Here is a 25,287-nt window from a genome sequence, read left to right as displayed (position 1 = left end):
TATACCAATTGATTACTATAGATTTTGGTGTTAATCTGTAAATTTCCATATAAAATTTAGGTCTTATATTAAACTGTAAACAACCAAAATGAATGGCTGAAGTTTGGTTTTTTGTTTTTTGTTTTTTGCCAGTGGTGCAGGTTACAATGAAATTACACAATTTAGCAATTGCAGCGATCTAGAAATATAGTAGGATAATTCTCTATCACTGTAATCTGTTACTTACCTGAATTAAAAACACTTTGATGCTATAGTCTTCTAAATCAGTAGCTGTTATTCGCAAATTTTTGTGGTTCGCTCTTTGAATCTCCATTTGAGCCCAGAGTTTGCTATTGAGGATCAGCCTCAGGCTGCCTTGATTGCGCATAACTAAAATGGGAAGGTGAATATATAAGACTACAGAACAGTTGATTACTTGACCTTCTGGGGAATTTGCCATTTTTGAAAGCAAAGTAAATCTTTCAGTGGTTTTTCAGACTGTGTTTTCACTATTACATTGTAATTTGGCTTGATTATAAGTTGGTTTTCAAATTGAGCTTTATTATGTTGGAGGACTAATTTTAGCTTAAAAGCCGGAATTATTTTTTTTACTATAATATTAAAAAATGATTAAAATTTTAGAACTCCTTTGAGGATCTAGTGGTCTGAAGAATATTTATCCAAGAATTGTTTACAATGGAGAAAACTTGGCTTTAGGCATTCAGAAAATGAAATTAGCTAAATTAGTTAAAAAATGACATGGCTATTTAAGATAATACTATGAACCCATTAAGAATTGGGAAGAAAGATAACTACTGATGTGGAAAGGTGATCATGGTATACCACATAAAATGTACAATCAGGTTACCCAGCAATGTAAACACCATGCATCACAAATTTTGGCAGGCAGTGGAAAGAGTGGCATTGAACAAGAGTAGAAAACAACTAGCACCTGCCTTGGGAATAATACTTGGTTGGGTTACTTAGAAACCTGTTTGCCAGTTATAGAACTGAAGACACAGTTCCTATTCTTTTAGTGTGAGTTCTAGTCCTCGCTGGTTTCTTGAGCTTGATATCTGAAGCTCAATAAACATCCGTATACATGGATCCAACTTCTACCAGTGGTCCCCTCCACAGCTTTGCCTGCCCAGTGTTGACCAGTAAACCTACTGGCCCTGCCCAGGGCTCTCACTTTCAGTTTGGGCCTCTGAACAATGCTCAGTGTGTCTTCTCGGATGCCAAAAACTTTCTGAGTGTTTCAGTTTGATTGACTCCAGATTCTCACCATCACTCTGGATATCAGTAACCACACACAGGATTCAGTAACCACACACCTTTATTTCCTAGGAATCTGACCCTTCATCTCAACCCACATGCCATGTTTAGAATGCCAAGAATAAACGACAGGGCAGATACTCTCTTTTAGAAAAACTACTTTTCCTTCAGAAATGATGTCATCCTATGTATGGCCTTTAAATAATACGGAGATTACTGTTGAGGTGTGTGCTGGGCTTGCTCATAGATGCTTAAGTGCATTATCTCACTGAATTCTCACAATTGCTCAGTAAGTCATGGAGTACTATTCTCCCCATTTGAAACAGATGTAACTAGGGCAGGGAGAGATTAAGTACTTCGTCCAAGGTCACTAGTCAGTGATAGAGGCAGAACCAGAGGCTGCTCTAAACAGGAAGCTGCCATAGTACATTAGAAACAACATTGTTTTCAACAGACTGATTTGTTGACTCTTTGAAAGCATATCGCCAGAAAATGATGTGTACCTACTGGTAATTTTACTCTGAGAAAGAGTGGGTTGCTTTACAAAATGATTCCTTACTTAGTCTTGACTGGAATGTTCCACAATCACTGCTCGCTGTGTCATTCAGCCTCAAAGCTCCTCTGCCCCTTTCAATCCAGGACTGTGTTGTTTTGTTGAATATAAAAAGCTTGCAGTTGATCTAAAGGACAATTTTTTTAAATGTCAAATATATAAAAAAATTTTTTTCGAAGTGATTCCTTTCCTATGCTGCAACACTTTTCTTTGTCTGACTTTACCAGAATAACCTCTCTTAATGATTTGTAAACCAGCTTTAAAAATTTAACTTTTAAAACACGCAATTTTTGAATAGTTCAAATATCAAAAAGCAAAAAAGATGTACAAAATGGAAAGTCCTTCCCAACCGTACTTCTCCATCTGTCAGTTTCTACCCCCTGCAACAGGTGATCGCTGTTGCTAATATTTTGTTTATCCTTCTAGAGATACTTGTATGTATATACATGCCGATACATATGTCCCTTATTTTTTCTATAAATGGTAGAATACCATACTTTCTGCATCGTGATTTTTCACTTAACAATATATTTATATGTACCAACTTTTAAATGAAATTTAATGTTATTTGAGCTATGTGACTTATGTGAAAGTAAAGGATTAGTGAAACTATTTGCATGCTTAAAATTTTTTGAGGAATACGGCAACTAGGAAGTGGTACTACAGAGTACCATACTATAATTTAATGCTTACCAGAATTAAATATTACTGTGTACAAGAATCACCCAGATGACTTGTTAAAAATATAGCATGCCAGGACCTCACCCCTAGCAATTATTTCACTTAACCTCTGTTTAAGATGATCTGAGAGTTATGCTTAGAAGCACACTTGTATAGTAAATGTATCAGTAAATCATGGGAGAAGAGAAGAGAAATGGAGAGATTTGGGGGTAAGAGCAGATGGAGAAGGAGAAAGGGAAATCTGCACCTTGTTGAAAAACCATTATGTCATAGTAATTACATTTCATGTGCCTCGGCTGATAGACCACTCAACATTCGAATCCTATGTATGATACTGTATATTATATCTGTGAAAGTCTTGCTTTATATGAAATCCAAAACTTATATAAAAGAACTTTTCAAAGAAAGACAGAATTTTTTTATTATCTTGAACTGAAATCTATTCATCTTATCATTTAAAAATGTCCAGGGTAAGTAGAAATTTTCAATCATAGGATGATAGCACTGATTATAAAAGTAGGCATGAAAAGTATAAAAATTAGGTCTGAAGTTATTTTAAGACAGGATGCCTGGCTGTCTTCTTTCTAAAAGACTAATGTGAATGCTTGTAAACCCAATAATCCATCTTCCTGAAAATTACACATACTAACGTATGAATACAACAAACTATTGGCTTAGTCTTTGGAAGCCCCTCACAGTTTTATTGAAGCAGCTCTGTCCTAATGAAAACTATACTTCTGCCTTTATTTTTAAAGGGGTTCCTGCTTATAGAAACTTGATTTCATGTACAGACGTGCTGCCAGAAAGAGCAACGTGTGGTATACAGACCTTTAACACATTATGCTCTGCTTCTTCCCCTGTTACAACATCAATTTTCTCCAGCAAGCATTTGGGTGATGGCTTAGAAGAGAAAGCAGCAGCTGATTCAATTAGGGATATATTTTTAATAGAGTCTGTGCCTAAGAAAAAAATAGGGGGGGAAAGACACATAAAAGACCCCATTTTTCTCTACTGTAAAAGCTCTTTATTGTCCCCATTGATATACAGGTCTCCTAAGCTTTTTATAACAATGAGTGTTTCCCGGGGCGCCCAGGTGGCTCAGTCTGTTGAGGGTCTGTCTTTGGCTCAGGTCATGATCTCGGGGTTCTGGGATAGAGCCCCACATTGGGCTCCCTGCTCAGCGGGGAGCCTGCTTCTCCTCTGCCCCTCCCTCTGCTTGTGCGTGAGTACGCACGCGTCCTCTCTCTCTAACAAAATCTTTGAAAAACAAAACAAAAATAATGAGGGTTTCCCAAAAAGTGAAACTACTCGAGTTTAGATAAATCTCTTTAATGATTTCTCATGTGCTCAAGTAAAAAATGTTTAAGCTTATGTATCATACAACCATATTTGTATGCTTTAATCTTTACCAAAAAGTTTTAAAGCACTGTGTTATTGTTTTTGTATTTTATAGATACTAAACAAATGACATGGGAAAACAGGAAATACACTAGTTGAATCTTTTTTTTTTTTTTTTTTACAAATGACATAATTCTTACTTGAATTTGGAGAGTTGACAGGAAATTCTAGAGTGGATTTGAACGGTTTTTCCCTGGTGTTTGAGTCATTTTCGAGTTGAGGTTGGGTGAGATGTTGAGTATCCTGGGTGAGGCAAAAAGATATATTACAGAATTGTATCCCTATATATTTGCAGTAAGCCAAAAGTTACCTTTCTTTCTTCTACTTCAACACGGCAAACTCTACTGCAATGTTTTTGTTTGGGGTTCCCAATGTGCTCTACGGGGAAATCCTTCCTATCACATCACAGGACCTTGGTCCTGATCCTCAGGAAGCGTAATCTGGTTACCACCAGCCTACTTCAGGTGGGATCTCATTCCAGGGACAAGGGGAGAAGGTTTAGAGACCCAAAAGGAGGTAGCAGCTGTTCCGTGCTACCACCAGACCACCCTGATGCCTCAAAGGAGATGCAACTCTCATCTCTGTTTCAAGGTATTTCAGTATTCCCAGCGCCTCACTCTCTATCCAAAATAATCATACAAGTTACCCAGAGAACCCACTCACTGTCTCAGAGCTCATCTTAATTTTTCCTCTAATTTCTGCCAAAAATCGCTTTTAAGGCAGCACACATGGGGCCCTGCCCAGGTGCTGTAACCAAGGCCTGTGAAGAAAGAGTGAGTAACTGCCCGGCCATTTATGATCCCGGAGATCCCCCCGCAGAACAGAGGGAATTGTAACAGTACTTCAGAACTTGGGTTTCTGTCTTTTCCTTTATGAACTCAAAACTCTTCCACATTATTTAACTGGATATTTTAAGATATTCTGCTACAATTGGTAGAGATGAGTGTGATTATTTCCATTTTAAGAAAATAAACAGGAAGGCACAGAAAGTTTCATGACTCTCGGGAACAGCGCATGGTCAGCACACGAGTCCGGAGGGCATTCTGACCCCCAGATCACAAGGTCACGGGATTATAGGATTAAGCAGAGGACACATACAAGTGATCGCTACAGCTCCTGCTAGCCTAGGATGTTATCATCTTAAAGAGACAGGAAGCTCAGTTTTCCTTTGCAAGCCAGATTGAAAGTGCCCACAGGAAATGTATACCGGTACCTCCTCAAAGCAAAGTTCTAATCCCAACTGCAGTTCATTTGCTCAGGTATGTCTCTGTCTCCCCTTAGATTATAAGCACCTCTAGAGCACAGGGTCTCCCTTTCGCTTCACATAACCACTCACCCAGGTGTTTTTCAATCCTGGCTGTGCATTCAAATCACCTGACACCTAGCCTCACCCACAGAGACTCTGATCTAATCGGTTTGGGGAAATGCTCAGGCATACTGACTCCTTTAGAGAGTCGCGAGATGATTGTTAATACACAGCCAAACTTGAGACCCACGCCAGAGCTTTAGACCTCGTAAGAACACAGAACATGTTTGTTAAGTCGAATTGGGTGTTAAGGTTGATCCTGTGAGGCTTGGAAAGTATTTTATTTGTGTCTGTGACATCTTACAGAAGCTGTGGTTAATGTAGTGCTAAATTTAGGACTAAACAGTATGGAAGAAATGTGCCTAAATGTATCGCCTAGAACTTCACTCTGGAAGTTGGTCCATTCTGGTTCAGATCCAAAGATATGGATCAACAGCTCTAGAACTGTGGAGTCACCCTTCATCTTGAGAGTGACAGAGGGTGCCCCCAAGCTAAAAAGCTAGGACACTACTCTTGGAATTTGGGTTTAGCCTGAGGGGGGTGTAGAATAAACCAAGTCTTAAAAGGGATTGATTTGTGAAAGCCCTAAAAAACTTGGAATAGACAGACCTCATGAGTTGGTCCTTTGTTATTCTGAGCCTCTATGCAGGTTTTAAAATCTGTGTAGTCTCCTCTGGATCCTTGATGTAACTAGTAGTCCTAATGCATGCTAGCTGTGGAGGGCAGAGGGGCAACCACCTCATGCAGGAGGACGCCCAATACTAAATAGGGATGCCGGTAAAACTCCTTAGGGGTTTCCACTTGGCAAGTATGTTTCCCTAGGCAAGTAAAGTACTATGATTTTCCTCTTAAAGCCTGCAAAAAAAAAAAGTTATGATAGGGCGCCTGGGTGGCTCAGTTGGTTAAGCGACTGCCTTCGGCTCAGGTCATGATCCTGGAGTCCCTGGATCGAGTCCCGCATCGGGCTCCCTGCTCCGCAGGGAGTCTGCTTTGTCCTCTGACCCTATCCCCTCTCATGTGTTCTCTATCTCTCAAATAAATAAATAAAAAATCTTTGAAAAAAAAAGTTATGATAGTGTTTTTCACTATAAAAGCTTGAAGGGGAGGGTTGTGGTTAGCAAGAAAAAATTGGCAAATGATTTTAAGTGCATCTTGTTATGAAAGACGCTATCGAAAACCTGATATTAAAATATCATTACCAGTTAAGCTCATCTATTGCAGATAATTCTGGGATTTCCTTGGGTACCTTGGGTGTAACACACGTCAAAGAACTATTTAATATTTCTCATCAGTAATAATGTTATAATTATACAATTCCCTTCCTCTGTGGGTTCCTGCCTATTATTCTAACAACTAGAACTTGCTTCCCAGGAGAATCTTTCTGGTTAAAGAAAGAAAACGTGCCTTCGAACTCAGGATTTAAAGTATGCTCCAATTTAACATTGTTTTAATTAATATGCCTCCAGAAACTCAAAGTGACATCTTTTATAATTCTTTATAATGCCAGAATTCTTACCAAAACTCTTTCTACCATGTTTTCTCCAAACACAAAATCAGAACTGCAGCTTTTAAAAGAATACTTATCTTCATTTGGTTGACATCTAAGGAAAAGAAATGAACATTTGCGATTTGAAATATATGGATAAAGCCATGATAGATCTTAGCACATGAAATAACCGGAAGATTTAACAGATTTATGTAAAGCACAAAAATAGCTAACTCTTGTTCATCTGCAGCCACTGAGAAATGAAGGAAAAATTGAAGTACTCCTGGGGATGATATTTAAAATATTTGACAGCTGTGACAGCACAAATTGAGACCAGGCCAAACACATGTCATGCCCATCACTGTTCAGGCTGTGTGATCAACCAGGGGCTGGCCCAGACCTTATCTGCTTGCTTTTCCAGCACAGCCTCTCCAATCTCTCATTGCTTCTGTCCTCTTCCCCAAGTGGCCAATGCTCCCAGCTACCAGAGGTCTCCAGAGCAAAAGCACAGCCAATCTATCTTGTCAGTTACACTTGAGTGGGCTTTTGTTTAATTTAGGTTTTTTTCCTCCTGGAACTTTTTTGTTGTTGTTGCTAAAAGTGTTTTGCGTGATGAGAAACTCAAAGATATACAGCTGTCTATCTGTGGGCCAATGTGCTCTGGGGTCCCCACTGTACCCCCAGTGTGCACCATAGGTAAAAGCTGTGGTACTCACATGGGCCCTAATCATGTGAGTCTGGTTGTATCTATGGCTCAGTTTAATCTTCCCTCAGATCAAACATGCCTTCATTGCTGGTGATACCAGTAAATACTAACTTTCATTTTGTACATTTATACTGTTTTCTTTGTTGTCTATCCAATGTATGTCAATAAATAAGGAATAACACCCAAAATAATGAAAAATGGCAGTGGCGGGGGGGGGGGGGGTAAGAACACCACAGAAGGGGAAGGCTAATCTATCAGCCAGATAATTAATTCCTAACTAAAAATTTAACTGTATATTTTTGAAATATTCTCACCCAAGTCAACAAAGCAATGGAGATAATCCAATATTAATATGATGATCTTTAAATATTAGAGACGTTTTGAAAAACATTGTAAACTTGTGTCCTTTATAAAATCTCAAATAGAAACCTTAGCAATTTGGGGTACCTGGGTGGCTCAGTCAGTTAAGTGTCTGCCTTTGGCTCAGCTCATGATCCCAGGGTCTTGTGTTCAAGCCCCACATCGGGCTCCCTGCTCAGTGGAGAGTCTGCCTCTCCCTCTCCATCTGCCTCTCCTCCAGCTCATGTTCTCTCTCTCTCAGATAAATAAATAAAATCTTAAAAAAAAGAAATCTTAGCAATTTATCTGTGCAATATCAGAAAGCTATTTTCCATAAATGATTATAATGATAAAAGAAAGCAAGAATAAACGGATATATTTTCTGTGTCCTCATCATTAACTTACCCTACTGATGTAGCACCTAAACAATTCTGGTTAGTAGTCAGCTGGACTGAAATTCTGGCACTTGGTAAATTTTCACTTAGCAAAGAAGAGTTCCCCTCAGAAATCTGAAAGAAAGGCAATCCATCAGAAAGTTCCTTTCAATTGCCTTAAGGAAGGAGCATCAGACAAGGAAACATAGTTACAGTTAAATGTGTTGAAAAGTTACTATGTTCAAGTACTTCCCCAAGCATTTTTTGTACATTATCTCATTTACTCCTCACAACATCTCTATATAGGTTGTATGTCTGTCATCCACATTTTATAGTTTACAGATGAGTAAACTGACCTAATGAGTTTAAATAACTTGGCCAGGTATGGGCAACCAGGAATGGGCTGACCTCAGAGCCAGGGTTTGTCTGACATCAGGGACTATACCCTTTGCCATCATATTCAGAAATCGCACCTCCTTTTGTTACTTTTATCTTTTTAGCCACATGGAGTTAATTCTCATTTTTAGCTTCATAGATATATCCTTCAGGACTATTTAATCCCGAAAACACCCTAAGAGCTTCACCAGCATGGTCATTAAACATTAGAGGAAATCCCATTCATCTCTTCATCTAAAAATTTTTGACTGGTGACTTAATCAACTAGTTACTCTGTCTGATGTATATGCAAATGTACATTACCTGATTAATGTATAAATGAAGACGTGAGCAATTTTAAAACTGGAAGGAGCCCTTAAATGATCGGATCTAGTATCTCCAATGTTTTATGAACACCTCCCTTCCCCCAGCAGGGGTTTGCAAAGATGTTGCAAGGAGTTCATATCTTTAAAGGTAGTTGGGGTCTGTTTCCACTTTAATTTTATACCAATCAATAAAAATAATTTTGAGCATTTTTCCCTTTATAACAGAATTTGAGAGCTGAGAAGTATGTATGAAGAGAATATATGTTGTTGGTTAGCAGAGATCAAAGTGCATGCTCATGATTCAGTCAGATGATTTATCTCTTAGCCAAAATGGTAGTTTTTACTCCTTTGTACTTAAAACAGTTTTTATTAGGCATATATTATTTAAATTATACATAATAAGTGACCATTGATTAATGACAATGAATAAAAATTGCTCTGATTTTATATACAAGTCATTACGGAACATGAAAATAATAGTTCTATGAAATTCACCTAGAGATAATTTTCCCTACATCTATAAGTTTCATTATTTTGTCAGAGTTCTTACATTGCATTTTATATAGTATGTCTTTAACTCTTCAAAGGTCATTGTTAGAGAAAATTCAATAATGGGCACATACAGTTAAGCTGTTCACTAAATAGGAAAAAGTACTTTCATATGTTTGATAGATTTATTCAAGAAGAAATGTTTACAAACAATTACCTGAAAATTTCTCTTATTCTTTATCATTTAGAAGGAAAATGCAAGAAAAATATTAATAAATTTTATTTTTAAAATACATAATGCAATATTTCAATAAGCCATGCCAAAGAAGAAATATTGATTTACTTTTTATATCATAACATGTAACAAAAAATTTAATCTATAATTTATAGTACATCCTGTTCCAAAATCATATGCAACATAATAACATTTTAGAAATTAGTCAACACATCCATACTTTTTCTTACATACCTTAACACAAATTAAACAACATGCATCACTTATTAAATGGATAAAAGTGAGAATTTATGTAATATGGTTATGATTACTAGGTTATATTTAAACGAAAACATTTAATAATCTACTAATTTGAAATTTAAAATATGTTTTACTTAAAAATCACGCCATATGCCATGCAGAAATAATGAAATGATTTTTAAAATTCATAATGAGTCTCATGATATCATATCTTACAAAAATGTTTGGAATTACAAAAACGTTGTCAAATGCTGACCAAGTTCAACTCTCTCACTTCACTGTTAAAAAGAGAAGATTGGGTGCTTTGTCCAAGAATGTAAACCTAAGTTAGGTATGGACAGAGGTAAGATTAGTACCAATCTGATTTTTTTTTCATTGCATTGATGAAATGACTGGTATTTTTAAGTTCCATGTGTCACTGTCTTCATGTTCAGTATAGAAAAACAAAACAAAACAGGTGACCAACCCTCCACAGTCCAGCTGGAAACAAATGAAAGATGGAATTACTCTGAAAATCTTGGGTGCCATTCCTCTCAAGTATTGGCTTCTGGAAGACACGGCAACAGAATATCCCCAAACCCATATCTGCATGGCTTGAGCAAAATGACAATCAGTCTCCCTAGAAAGGCCCACAGTGAGGGATTCAGCCACCCACAACCATTGGAAGGGAGACTTCTTCTCTGTCTTCAGAAGCTTCCCCAGTCCTCCCAATTCCCAACTCCATGCAGGTAGTCCTCTGCTCCCGTTATCCATGAAGATGGGTCTGGATGGATCCCCGGTGTGACCTAAACTGGCAAAGCCACACTGGGATGTCGACCAGCTGGGGATGCAGAAAACTTCTGTTCCTTTTTTGACTTGTGGCTCCTGGTCCTGGCCATCTCATTGCTCCCCCTGTTCTCATGTGGGGTCAGTGTACTAGAACAGGAGCCCAGAGGTTTCTACCAAAAGGGCCTCAACTTTACAGCTTAGGAGAAACCACAAAACTAGTTCCTAGGAACAACTCTCCAATTTAAGAGGACAACTTTCATTAGCTCACCGAGGGCTGTTTGCTGTCTATAGTCTGCTTCAGCAACAGAACAAAAGTCAGGCAGCCCCTAACTCTGAATGTAGAGCCCACAATAATCTACTAAATGAAAGATGGAAACTTGATGTCAATCCCACCATAGGAGGTTTTCTTACCTTATTTTTTGTTTTTTCCTTTGTCTTGCAGGATTCCAAGGGATTGTGTCCAACTGTTTTTCTTACTTTTTCACACCTTTGAGCTTGAGGTAGCTGCAAAATAGCAGGCCTTAGGACATGTTCAGAATGCTTCCCAGGACCTTAAAAGAACAGAATTAAAGAGTCAATATATCTTTAGTGGACTACTTCTTCCTCCATATTTTTGACTAATTTAATGTTTGCTTTCTAAAGTCATCATTAAATGAGGGATTAATGTTAACTGATCAATGTCAAAATAGCCAGTGAATTGCTTAATGCTTACTTCTGCCCTCACCTTTACCCAATACCTATTCATTTTGGCCATGGGACTTGGCTTACCAAATTTGTTTTTTCACGTTTTGTCACTTGGCCCTAACTCCAGACCCCAACACATACACAACAAATTAAAATATAAATGTAGGGGCGCCTGGGTGGCTCAGTTGGTTAAGCGACTGCCTTCAGCTCAGGTCATGATCCCAGGGTCCTGGGATCGAGTCCCGCATCGGGCTCCCTGCTCCGCGGGGAGCCTGCTTCTCCCGCTCCCACTCCCCCTGCTTGTGTTCCCTCTCTCGCTGTGTCTCTCTCTGTCAAGTAAATAAATAAAATCTTTAAAATATATATATATATATAAATGTAAAATGTAAAATTTCAGAGGCTCTTGTAATAAACTACATACCTTGATCTGTACTGTTCATATCCACATTCCTTTGCACAAGAGTTGATGTCATAAAAACATTGTGTTTCTTCACTGTAAGAAAAAATATTTAGCACATTTTAAATCAAAGAGTCCGTTTCTACAGAATCCGGGTTTTAACAGTCCTGTACCAAACTCACCAGTAGATGTCGCTGTTGGCACTAACAACTGTAGGCTGTGCCTTGTGCTAAAAATGGGTGATGGCAGTGAGTTTTGCCACATAGTTCTGTTTACTTTCAGAAATATAAATGAAAGTTGGTCCACTAATAGAACAGGCACTTTTTTTTAGAATCACGAAAATGAGTACTGAAATGAATACATATTATAAAATCTGATGGTAGTGAACCCTCTGTGTGCATTAATATGTATTTCTTATAAAATGTTATGAAACTCTTAGCAAATTCTGCCACTCTCCCCAGTCTAGTGATACCTAGAGAGAGATGACTGTCATACTAGGGGATTTTTCTATCAAGTGTGTTGGTGGCATAAGACTATGGTGGTGGCTGCTGCAAGTATAGGATTATTATACATTTCAAAGAGATCACCCATCTCTTGCTCGCAAATTGCAGAAACAGCAACCTTTGAGCATTTGATTAATGGAAATGAGAAAAGAATAAGAACTGCTTCTTCCAAGTATTAAAACATATTATAAATGTTGAGGTAAATTGCTTCTCTAATTCAAAGTTCAATTAAATGCTTTATGACCTTTATTATTAAAAACCAGCAACAAATGGGCCATATCAAATTGTACTATTTTTCTCCATTCCAATACCACCAACATTTCACACAACATAAAATGGAATGGTACTTACTGATATCAATGTTCCTTTATTTAATCTTTTTGTATGTGTATGTCTAATTTAAAATAATTGAAACAGTTATTCAGATAACTTACATCCAACCCTCCACTTTAGGCACAAATACAATAAAACAAATTCTCTAGGATTAGGGCCCCTATTCCTCTTAATGTCTGTAACTTGTCAGTCAGGTTTAAAAGGGGTCTATTGAGCTTGAAAGTATTTCTTCTGTATCTGAAAGGTATCTGACATATATGTTGCTCAGTCATGTTTGGAATTATTAATAAGAATATAAATACATTAGTTTGAAAACCCTGTGGCTCCCAGGTAGAGAGGGATCATTTAAAATAGGAAGTGAATAGTTTATATTTTTTATTTCTTTTCTTTTTTTTTTTTAAAGATTTTATTTATTTATTTGAGAGAGAGAGAATGAGAGACAGAGAGCATAAGGGAGGAGGGTCAGAGGGAGAAGCAGACTCCCTGCCGAGCAGGGAGCGCGATGCGGGACTCGATCCCGGGACTCCAGGATCATGACCTGAGCCGAAGGCAGTTGCTTAACCAACTGAGCCACCCAGGCGCCCCTGTATTTTTTATTTCTTAGTGGCAAGCTTAACTTGGAAAAGGCAGCTGGTTGTTCAGTAGAAACAAAAACAAAAAGAATATAAAATTGTAATTTTAATGTAATGTTCCAACCATTTCAAATATTTTATGATAAGATAGATTTACTTAGCAAAGCACTATAAATTTCAAATAAAAAGAAGTAATGTTTTAGTGAAAAGGTTAAGTAATCATATCCTAAAAAAATAAATGAAAATAAAAGGAATCATATTCTAAACCTTAGAATATTCACTTAAAGCATAAACTTTAGAATAAGAATTTAAAGTATAGCTGTAGGGACGCCTGGGTGGTTCAGTCGTTAAGTGTCTGCCTTCAGCTCAGGTTATGATCCCAGGGTGCTGGGATCGAGCCCCACATCAGGCTCCCTGCTCTGCGGGAAGCCTGCTTCTCCCTCTCCCGCTCCCCCTACTTGTGTTCATCTCTTGCTGTGTCTCTCTCTGTCAAATAAATAAATAAAATCTTTTAAATAAAATAAAGTATAGCTGTATATTTTGAGTACTGTATATATTATAAACTGTACAGATGAATAATAATGAGTAAAATAAAGCAAGTTATCTTATGGAGCTGCCTTATATAACATATTGCTATCATAAACATGAATTCCTTAAAAACATCATCAAATTCAAAATTTCTGCCAAAAATAAACAGATGCACTGTCTGGATTTGTGGAGTTGGAATTCATAAGTCATTCTTCTAATCATACTTTGCCTCTATTTTATTTGCCCCTAAAATGCCAGCATTTTATAGTAGCTGAGTAAGAAAGCACACCATCAATGAGAATGAATTTTGAAAAGTCAGAGTGTCAGGCTCGAGGTTCTGGAAGCAGTTTATTACCTGCCCCAGAAGGGGGGAAGGTCAGGAGGTTGGTGAAGGATGATGATCTCATTCGATTCTGGAACAAGGTTGATGCTAGAAGCAAATTGCAAACTGAAGTCAGTGAGGAAGTGGTTTTTTGTGTTTCTTTTGATTTGGACTTTTGCTGTTTCATAAAAATTTCTGTATCACTAATTTAGAAAAGGTTTTGTATTTTTTTTTAATCAATAGAAATAAAATGGGCTTGTGGTGAGAATTACAAATTAATTTCTATTCGATTCAATAAATACTGGAGTGCTCACCGTGTGTAAGACACTCTATCAGGCAGGAAGATGACCTCAAGGAAGGCACAGTGGAGGGGATAGACATACACAGAAATAGCTTTCTTACAAGGCAGAGGACAATGCGGTCATGTATAAAAGGAATCACAGAGTGCTTTGAGTGTAGAAGAGAGGCAAACTGAGTTACTGGTTTACTCAGAATACAGTATATGATGTTCTTAAAGTGTTCTTTTCAAGGCAGACATCTATTTGTTTAAGTAGATGGTAACTTAGGGAGAAATGTCAGTTTCCCCTAATTACAAAGCTAATGCATCCTTAATGCAGACACTTTGGAAACATGACAAAATGCAGAGTGGGTGGAAAACCCCAAATTGCCTGTAATCCCATTACCTAAGATAACCATTGCTGACATTATGGCTGATGTCCTTTCCATCTTTCATCCAATGTTGATAAATTGAATTTTTAAATAGTGACTCACTGTACAATCCATCTTATAGACTGCTATTTTCATACAATAATTTATTATAAACACTCTCCGACGGGTAGACTTTTAAACATTTCCATTTGAAAAGTTTCTCAGTAATTTCACACTCAGAGAAAACATAACAGTGAACAGTCAACAGTCAGGTCTATACCTACCTCCTTGGGACTGAGGGTCTGTAGTATGCAAAGTAAAAGATGAAGACCGTACACGCTTTCTTAGAAAACCATTACATTCTGCAAGAAATTTAACATGATGGGTAAAATTGCTGGCAATAACAAATAATCCTCAACCCAAGATATGGAAGAATAAATAGAATTACCTTTTGCCTACATAGATCATCATCTGCTAACATGTTAACTCCCATCATCTGCTAACATGTTAACTCCTGAAGCCCAAGTTTAAATGCTGGGGTTAATAGCTTGGTGATTATAAAGCGATAGGCATATCATCCTCCTAAGAAACACTTAGAAACAAGTGGCTTCGGCAAGAAACTGCATATGACTTTTGAGATTGTGTAGAGAATGTGTTTGGTAGGTTGAGACCCAGGCAATGCAGAAAGAAGGGACCTTAGCTTTGCTAACGTCAGTGTTCTTGGGACCTACGTGTCATCTTTCAAAACAAAAGCCAGTTTATTTTGGTGTTTAAACACAAGCAAAACCATGAAGTTTTACCCAGTTCTTGCCACATGCCAAAATACTTGGGCCTGCTTATTTTCTTTGTCTGAAGATTGGTTTTGAAATACAGGATGTAAGTCATTACCATGCTCTGCTGCCTCACATGCGGTGTCTTCTGCAGGTCTCTGGAAGGAAACAAAGCTGCCGATGAGAGTTGAGTGCTGTTTTTACGTCAGAATTCTACCCTGTCACTTTAGAAGAGAATTCTCAAAAGCCAGGTCTATTCAGCTAGGCCAGGACAAAGCCACTCACCTTTACACCTTTACTCCTAGGCATATATTCAAGACAAAGCAAAGTGTTAGTCTTAGCGGTTTTGTATTTCAGTGGCTGCAGAATCCCTTGTCAGAACTTGTTTAAAAGGAAGATTTTGAAACCGAGCTCTCAAGATCTGAAGCGGTTGGCCTGGGGTGGGGCCCAGGAAACTGACTTTTCGACCAGGGCTTGGGGTTTGAGCTTCTCTAGTGAGTTTTGTGGGTAGTAGGGTAAATGACTCGCATAAGTGGGAACAAATAACAGGAAAATACTAATCAAGCTAAAGTGGGAAAGCTATTAATCTTATTGTTGGTCTTTCAAAGCAGGTGGTACTAAAGTATGATGCAGATAGGGTCCTTAAGATCCCTTTTGAATCAAGCAACGAAGTTTAGAACCTATTTTATCCCCGGTTTTAAGCGAGGTCAGTGGTGGAGACCCATGAGGAGCCTCGACCCTGCTAACTTCTTTCATTCTGCCCCCTTCCAAGTCACTCCAAATAAACCCTCTAATTTTGGGTAAAGATGGCATGTTATTCATAGCTTCAAGACAAGGCAGGCCTCTGGCCTCCCACTTAGGCCAAATTGCTGCCAGTAAAAACCTACTATATAAATATTCTAGAGTCACTGCTCTGCTATGTGAAGAGCAAGAGGATAAACTAAGGCAACCACGGTATCATTCAGCAGCACTAGCTTCTTTGAAACATCATTTTCTTTGTCAAAGTAAAAGTCAAACAGAAAATTAGCTTGATCTTACCTTAAAAGTTTGTTCTCTCTTTGCAAAAACGAATATTGGTTGAGCAATGACAGATTTCTCTGTAAAAGAAAGAGAACAGGCAAAAAGTCAAACTCTATTCGGACATTTCTAACACCAGCTAAGAATATTTGAAGATTTTTTTGTTTCGTTTTGTATTTTTCCTGCCTTTTGGTAAAATCCAAACACTTTTTACATGGACACTATAACTTGTGTATTTACAAATGATTTTAACAGTTAATTACAGAAATGAATACTTGGGGAAAGCAATAATAATGTGTTTCCATAAATAGTGAGATCATTCCATTAAAAGAACACTTTAAGTGTTTAAGGAAAACAAAGTATAATTACCTGCATTTAGAATATCATTAGGACATCATGATTAACATCTTTGCTTTTAGAATGAAAAATTCCAAGGGGTGAAAAAATCTCATCTAAGAATAGTTCTTCTACTTGGGTTGGATCTCAAGGTAAAAATGGTATAGATGTATTGTGTTCCATCCTTAGAATGATCCAGAAATAATCCATATTTCCTTGATTGGAGTAGTCATATACTAAGCCATGTTTTCAATGTTTAGACTAGAAATTCATTTTAGTCTTTTGTCTTTAGCCCTGCTGACCTTATTAATCTTTTATATTTTCCTATCTTAGGTAAGACAACAGAGAGAAACTCATTTACTGGAGGGTGATAACCTTAAATATCAGCACTCCAGAATTCTAAGGGAAAATGACATGTTTGTTAAAAGCCTGGGTCCTGAAGTTAGGTGGGCATGTGTAGCACTAATACTTGGGGAAATAATATGTTTGTACCTTTAGTTTCTTCATCTGAAAACAAAATGAAGATTATAACAGTACTTATCTCACGGAGCTTATGGGACAATTAAATGAATTTTTGGATATAATTACTTAGATTTTTACAAGACCAAAAAAAAAAAAAGGAGAAAAAAATCTTTAAAGAAAGGATATTAAATATGGGGCATGCCACCAATCCCCGTTCCCAAACTCTTAGCTGACATTGCCAACTTATGACAACACTTTCTTTCTTTTTTAAATTGAAGTATAAATGACAACTCTTTCTTAATGAGCCCAAATATGATCTCAGAATTTTTCTCATTATAGGTTTCCAGCAGCCATTATCAATATATTGTCCTGCCATACAAGCCAAGGTAATTTGCCATCCCTGGGCTGAATAAATAAAACCCTTACTGAGTTTCAAGGAACTACCAGACAATTACATTTTTTTTTTATATGCCAGAAAGGGGTTCTCCAGTTCCCTATAATCTAATCCCATAAGAGAGTGTCAAAACTCTGCCAGACTACCCTTGCCAAGCTCCTGGGTCCCATGACCTTGGGTACCTTTTTTCAGTCCAGTGAGGCAAACCGTTCACTTTTTCATGCAAGTGCTTACCCCATTGTCTGCCCTTGGAGCCAAGCGAGCCCCAGCAGAAAATGCACAAGAACATCTTGGCATTCCCATCCATATTAAACTATAGCTCAATTCCTTCTCGAACAAGCTCCTCTTCCAGCAATTACATTAGATTTAAGAAATGAAGACTCTAGTGACTTCAAAAGAAAATAGTCTTCATGAATGTTCAGGGGAATACTTATGAATTAGAATTATAAATTGGCCTCTTCTAAACTGGACTTAGGATCGTTAGGCCGAAAATAACATGATGAGGCCTAATCTTAGACAAAGGACAGGTTGACTTTCCCTTGATCAAAACATTGAGCTAAACACAGGCAAAAGCAATCTTCCGGGCAGCATTAAGGGTTACTTGCAGCTTGAAGGACATATGATAGAGTAAGTACATCACTTTTATTCATTAATTCAGTAAATATTTACTGAGCATCTTTTTTGTGCCAGCCACTGTGCTAGGATGGAGGTATACATTGTCTGATTGAAGTTACAGTAACCTCAACAGAGCCACCGTCTCTCCTTGACACACGAGGTACAGGGATTGGAAAGCAGAGTCTCTCCATCCTCCTCCTCCATCTTGATTCTCCCAAGCAACTCTTTTGGTTCCAACGACAATGCCAAAAGTAAGCACATTTATCAAGCCATCAGATCCATAACAGTTTTCTTACTTGACCCAGTAGGAAAATTTCAAAATAAAACAAGGTTCTTATGATTTTATATTTTTAAATTTAGCCTTTTTTCTTTCTGATGTATTCATTAATCAACCCATTTATTCAAAAAATGTGTATTGAGGATTGACTGTGTACAAGACAACTTGCAAGGCAAGAGAGAGGGGCAAATGGTACAAGATGAGGCTGAAGGTGAGTGAATATAAACTTCTTTTTCTCCTCTTCTAATATGTACCATAATTTCCCCTCCCCCAATTTTACATGGGTTGTGAGGCCTTGTCCCTGCCCTGATTTCCGTATGTTTAATTGACGGTCTCTGAGAAAACTGCTTCATCTGGGGAAGTAACTGGAGGATTTTCTCAATGAATCATCTCAGAGAAGGAGGTTCAAAAGGATCTATGGAGCCAAAAGCAGATCCAGAAGAAGAGGAAGACCCTGAACCTGGAGTACCATTGACTCAGAGTCCCAGTGGGGGTGGGGGTAGGTACTGCTAGGGGCCCCAAGTTTTTGCTACACAGTCTCTCCCACGTAGAGTCCTGCAGACCGCCTCTTTGCTGCATTGGTAGTTTAGGAAAGGTGAAAACTGAGTCGTCCACGCTGGGTAGAACCAGGCTAGTCTAGCCGGGGCCAGAAAGGTTATGGAAACTGTTGGCAGGAAAGAGAGTGGCAACCTGCAGAGGGGCAGGCTCTGCCAAATGGGTCACTTCTTAATTGCTACCAGGACTGGAATTATCCACTTGGACCAAGGCCCTGGCAAGTCCTGCATTTTCCTTTCCCCGTCTTCCTGGACCTATCCACATGTCTGCCACATCCTCTTCTCTAATTTCTTCTCCCTGTGCACTCTTACCACAGGTTCCAATACTGCTCTTTATGCCCCTGCCTCTCTTACCTGTGGCCGGCTCTGGGACTGGTCAAAGCATGGATTTCCTAGTTCTGAAGTCGAATAGTCCTAGAGCTGCTTTTTGGTTTTGTTTTTGTTTTTAATTACTCTAAGCCTCAGCTTTATCACCTCTCTCTGTATATATTTTTAAAAATTTGTCCTGAGGATTGAAGCAGTATATGCATATGGGAGCACCTAGTACAGTTCCCTCTTCAAACCTGTTTGGAACAAAGCAGAACCTCATCTGTCCATCTGTCTATCTATCCATCTATCCATTCTCCATATAAGCACACATCTCTCTATATATCCAGATATTTACAGTATATTCCATATCTATCAATTGATCTAGCTATCCATCCATGCATAAACATATAGCAATATATCAGACTGCAGTTTGCACAGAAGACATTCACTAAAAGTCAGATTCCCTGCCCTCCTCCTCTCCCATCCAATGTTACACGCAGGCACCCCAAGACTCATGTTAGTCTGGGGGAAATGTCTCATTGTTCCTCAAGAGTCTTTCTTTCTCCTTTCACTCATTACCTTATTCTTACCCCTAGTTTCCTTCTCACTTCTCCTCATTGAGCTCCTCTATTTCTTCTGCTTTTAATATCAGGAAGTTCCTGAATTCAGGCTGTGGCCCATACATAGTTTTAGAGATTGTTGGTCCTCAACAAGTGGTCCAGATTGACCAGTACCATTACAGGGTGCTTGTTAGAAATGCAGACTCTCAGGCCCCACCCCAGACCTACAGAATGAGCATTTGTATTTGACATGATCCCCAGGTGATGTATATATATATAAATATATATACATCTATAGTAGTACTATAGACTACTCCCGGTTTCTATCACCCAAGACCAAATTTAGGAAGATGGCAGTGGAGACTCGTGGAGTCAGTGACTAACCTTCCAGATGTTCTGAGTAACCTGACAATTAATGAGAAAATGATTACTACTCAAACTATGTACTATGATTGTTGCGACTCAATGTAGGGTGAAGTCAAGGGCTACTCTGAAGGCTTAAAAAGAAATCCCTGTAGTAAGGATATTAAAATATTGACATTGATATTGAAATCAGTCATGCAGATATTTTGCTTGAAGCAATTAATGATTTCCTCTCTGATGCAAAAGTTGGTTTGCTGCTTTGATATGTCTGAGATCTGACGTTTTTTTCTTGAAAGATGTTCTTAGAAAATGTCTCTGTTTGAGATTATTAAATGTTAATTAAAATGTTCGTTTCTGCAAGGCAAAAAATTAGGCTGAAAGCATAAACTACATCAAAAACCTTTCCATGGTACTGAGATTCTTCAATAAGAATCTGAAACACCTGAAGTTTCAACTCTAAAAATGAGATCTTCTGTAGAAAAAATAGACAAATCATAGCAAGTGACCTTAATCTCCATATGAGACCCTGGAAAGAGGAGACACAGAGGGTCTGAATCATAATCTTGACTTTTTTTAAAGAAAAAACACAAACTTAACCTTATATTAAAATAATCCAAGGCAGTTTTAATAAGGGCAAGTTGCAACCCCAGAAGCTAAAGGAATCTGTGCCAATTTACAAGGGAAGCCCAAGCATGAGACATTCTGTACTTATTTCCAGCCATATACAGAGGAGCTCTATAAAAATGCAAAAGGAACAAAATAAACAACAAATCACCCATCCACCAACATATAAAAAAGTAAGTCTTTACAAGAGCAGGTGGTAGGGCCACAGACTGACATTATGAACTATGATGGGACACTCTTGGTTCTATGTTATGAGATGCTTTGCACCGTCTTGAAGATAAAATAACCAGGACCTCAGAGGAAAACAGGCAGTTTACACAGGAAGTTTCCAGGCTGATTCACAAAGCACCAGCTCAACTTGAGACACAGGATGAATGGACCCTGCTGGAATGATTCCAGCCCTGGTCATTGCTGCTGAAGTCATAACCAATTTTGTGTACTCTAAATACAAAACTGTTGTAATAAATACAGTGTATGAAGTAGAAGGGAAAAACACACACCCTTTCAATCAACTTCTAAATTTTCTGAGCTGCTTTAAGTTCTTGTTAAAAATGAAGTTATTAACTGCCCACTCTAAGAAATCTAGCATTTCTAGTTTTGATTCATTATGAGAAGTGCACACTAGAGACAAAAAGAATCGACATTAGAATAGCACAGGAAAGCTATTGCTCTTCTTGTCAACACCATGCTGATAAAGAAGTCACTCATTTTCAAAATGGGAATCATATCAGATTAAGAAATTAGAGAAGATGAGAAAAGTCTCTTTCAATCCACTGAACACAACCGTCATCACCCAGAGTTTATCCAATGCATCCAATTGTCTGAACACATCTGCTTCTCATGCTGATAATCTTCAAGAGATCTGTTCATTGTAAGTTCTAAAGAATCTAGACTCTTTCCTCCACTGGTTTGTACATTGGTCTAGATCTAGACACGGACCAATTTTGGAAAACCAAGGCGTAGAGATAATAAAAGTCTCTGGTGTGAGCAAGAAACAAGAAGACTCAGAGGTTGTGTCAAATATAAACCTTGCTACCCTTCTGGAGGTAGGACCAAGCCCTGAGAATTCTGTGCTGAATGCACCCACCCAACCTCACCTCTAAACTGTGCTGCTTAATTTATTATCCAGCTTTATGTGGTAGTGGGAGATAGCCAGTGACTTAATTTCATTTGCATTTTAGAATCTGGAGATTTATAGCAGCAGTAATTCAACTGAAGAAAAATTTTTATTTTTCAAAGTCACTTACTTCACTAATGTCTGTATAAGTAGAGAAGTGCACAGATTAAAAAACAGGTAATTTTAATTAAATCATTTTTTATAGAACATCTGGCAAAATCACTCTGTCAATCAAAACACAATGGTGAGGAAAAAAACTGGCTTTATATTCTTGAGAGTGTTCTGTAACTATCCCGCAAAATATGATGATGGTCATCATGTGCAGTGTGCTTTATATTTGGGGGTGATCAGTGACTTTTTAAATAGATATCATAGCATACTCCTTTAAATTTTACTATTATTCCAGTGTCAAAACGTAACTCTTTGAATTACTTTTTTTCATTTAAACAGAGTAGCTACCATATGATATACTTATGCATGTCATGATTAATTAGTCTTTAACCTTTTTTGCCTTTTGAAGTGTTTAATTCAGTATGGTAGTATAAAAAGTTAGACCTTGGTGATTTCCCAAGATGCTTATTTTATGCACTGGTGTAATAGAAAAACTTACATTTGCATCATACTTCACCTATTATAAAACAGATTTAAATATATCAGGTTTTGGTGACTAAATAAAAGGCTACTAGGGGCCAGAATGCATGGTTTTAAAAATCTAAGCTTTTGGCAGAAAACGGACCTGGATTCAAATTCCATCTCCTGAATGTACTAACTATGAGCTAGGGCAGGTGTCCTCAGCTGTAAGATGGAGAGCATAAAACAGTCTTCACAGAGTTGTAAGGGTCAAGCAAGGTAGTGTAGGCAAAATGCTAAGGGCAGTGGCTGGCCCATACAAAATGCTCAATAAGTTGCTGCTCTTATTGCATTATAGGATTCTCAAAAGGTACGTTATTAAACCCTTGCGCTCATCACGAGAAAAGAACGGCTGTAAAATTACAGGATGTGCCCAAGGTCAAACAGCTAATACTTACAGCTAAAGCATGCGAGAGCAGACTCCAAGTCTCGAGCTTTTTCCTGTAAGCAAGGATCCCCCCTGGCTTCCACTGCAAGTAAAAGGACTACTGGACAGCTTCCTCTCTTCTGACCGTGTGAATATGCCTGGGCTGTGATAGCTCTCCTCCTTCCGTGGTCTGGACAAGCCTCGCTGAGAGATGGTCTCAGACTCTGTCAGTCTCCCTGCACTTCTGTTTTGCCCTCTGTAAACACCGTAACATGCTTCACTTAGTCTCACCATTTTCTTATATTTTTAAAGATTTCTTTTTTTTTTTTTAATTTATTTGACAGAGACACAGCGAGAGAGGAAACACAAGCAGAGGGAGTGGGAGAGGGAGAAGCAGGCCTCCCGCTGAGCAGGGAGCCCGATGCGGGGCTCGATCCCAGGACCCTGGGATCATGACCTGAGCTGAAGGCAGATGCTTAACGACTGAGCCACCCAGGCACCCCAGTCTCACCATTCTCTGTTCGCATTCTGATGAAAGAGGTTTTTTGAGAATGTCGGCAGACCAGTGGCCTAGTGATCCTTGCCATCTAAAATCTCCACGTCTATATATATATATATATATACACATATATATACGTATGTATATATGCGTATATATACATATATACACACATATACATACGTATATATACGTATATATATCTATATTCAACCACTGACAAAAATAACTCAGACGAATGTATTACTCTTGACAGAGCATACCCCCTTCTCCGTAATTTGAAGGTGCTATTTTATTTATAAAGGAAACAATTTTGTGATAAGGTCACTTGCAATCTTTGATGACTTGAATATGTTTACCAGCAACAAACGTGGGACTTCCGGATTGAGAATGCCAAAAGGGACTGTTTGTTTCTCTCTCGACACTGTTCCTTCATTTATGCCCATGGGGTAATAAAGATGTGGAATGTGTCCTAGGATGTGCTTGGTCAGCTTGGTACCATTTGGAAATACATATTTCATTTGACAGCATTTATAAATCACGTATTTTCCCTTCAGAATAACTTGCAGTGTGAAACTGCTTCCATATGTTAGAAATGGGTGTCTCAATTTTGCTGAAGGAGGGCGAAGAGAAATATCATCTAGGTTTTATGACATGCTGAAGATTAATACTGAACAGGCACATGCACAGGTTTAAAATCGTATCTTTTTATTTTAAGTAATTCTCCAGTGTTTCTGGGCTGCTAAAATTAAAGAGGTGATTTTGACACAAAGTATCATATTAGTAAGAATTAAGTCACTCGTCATACAGACTATTAATAAGTCAATATGGCTGAAGCATAGCTTCATACTTTGAATTCAGATAAATTTAAGCTTTTCCTCTTCAGTAAAGAAGCACACTATTTTTAAATTCCTCCATGGATTCCAAGGACACAGGCCGGATGGAGAAGTTTGATTGCAATTTCTTCTAATTCCAAATCTCTTTTCCTTAAACTTATGCCTCTTTGAGCCTTTGAGCAAGCAGGAGAAAAGGCTCCTTGTTTCCTTGTTTCCACAGGAATAAATGGATGTTATTCCCCTGAGAACAAGACCTTGGAGGCCTAGGCCAGAAGAAAGGAGCAGAGCTGCCCACCCAAGGCGTTCATAAGCCCAGAAGGCCCGGACCTCATTCTCTTCTTGGGAACTCACAGAAGCCAGCAGGAGGGCGTTCATCGTCACTGAAATGCCCTGCTGGCCCTCGGGCACAGAACTGGACAGGACTAGGATGATGCCTGCTGCAGATACCTTATTGCACTGATTTAGAGCTGATTTGGCAGAAGTGAAGGCCAGGTAGCAATTTGTAAAACTTACCAGAAACATTTTGTTCACCATGCTATAAGAGAAAAACACTTTTCAAATTTATATGACTTGAAAAATTCTCAAGAAAACAGAGAACAATCCTTTAAATTTATTCATTTTTTTCTTCATGGTTTTTTTTTTTTTTTACTGTGGGAAAATATACATAACATGAAATTTACTATTTTAACCATTTAAAATGTACAGTTCAGTGACGTTAGGTATATTCCCATTGAGGTGTAACTATCACCACCATCCATCTCAAGAACTTTTTAATCATCCCAAACTGAAACTCTGCCCACAAAGAACTAACCCCTCATTTCATCCCCCCTAGCCCCTGTAACCACACTCAACTCTCTCACTCTGTGAGTCCAACTGCTCTAGGACATCTCATGTAAGTGGAATCATGCAATATTTGTTGTTTTATATCTGACTTATTTCACTGAGCATAGTATCTTCAAAGTTCATCTGTGCTGACATACATGAAGAATTTCATTCCTTTATAAGGTCAAATAATATCCCAGTGTATGTATGTAGCACAT

General features: G+C 38.1%; 1 protein-coding gene across 11 annotated transcripts in view; it reads right to left on the bottom strand.

Moving 5' to 3' along the window:
• The window catches only part of RANBP3L (RAN binding protein 3 like), a 291,046-nt gene that overhangs the window by 9,504 nt on the left and 256,255 nt on the right, over positions 1-25,287 (bottom strand). For 6 of the 11 annotated variants that reach the window (XM_045862295.3, XM_064596792.1, XM_064596791.1 and 3 more), the window contains 12 exons: positions 16,326-16,384; positions 15,406-15,445; positions 14,802-14,879; positions 13,903-13,977; positions 11,636-11,707; positions 10,942-11,081; positions 8,129-8,232; positions 6,709-6,793; positions 4,027-4,129; positions 3,317-3,447; positions 1,814-1,934; positions 227-369 (listed from right to left, as the gene is read on the bottom strand). In XM_045862295.3, the coding sequence (XP_045718251.1) occupies positions 227-369; positions 1,814-1,934; positions 3,317-3,447; positions 4,027-4,129; positions 6,709-6,793; positions 8,129-8,232; positions 10,942-11,081; positions 11,636-11,707; positions 13,903-13,977; positions 14,802-14,879; positions 15,406-15,445; positions 16,326-16,384 (1,151 nt within the window). Of the gene's footprint in view, positions 1-226; positions 370-1,813; positions 1,935-3,316; positions 3,448-4,026; positions 4,130-6,708; positions 6,794-8,128; positions 8,233-10,941; positions 11,082-11,635; positions 11,708-13,902; positions 13,978-14,801; positions 14,880-15,317; positions 15,446-16,325; positions 16,385-25,287 lie in introns of all 11 variants that reach the window. The other 5 variants (XM_064596794.1, XM_064596795.1, XM_045862324.3 and 2 more) reach the window with 3 other exon arrangements.

Source organism: Mirounga angustirostris, unplaced genomic scaffold (assembly GCF_029215605.1).
Source record: "Mirounga angustirostris isolate CCGP_5_RB_7025 unplaced genomic scaffold, mMirAng1.0.hap1 SCAF_7, whole genome shotgun sequence".
Taxonomy (NCBI): domain Eukaryota; kingdom Metazoa; phylum Chordata; class Mammalia; order Carnivora; family Phocidae; genus Mirounga; species Mirounga angustirostris.
The sequence above is the reverse complement of the archived record's forward strand: the minus strand, read 5'-3'. Positions and strand labels throughout refer to the sequence as shown.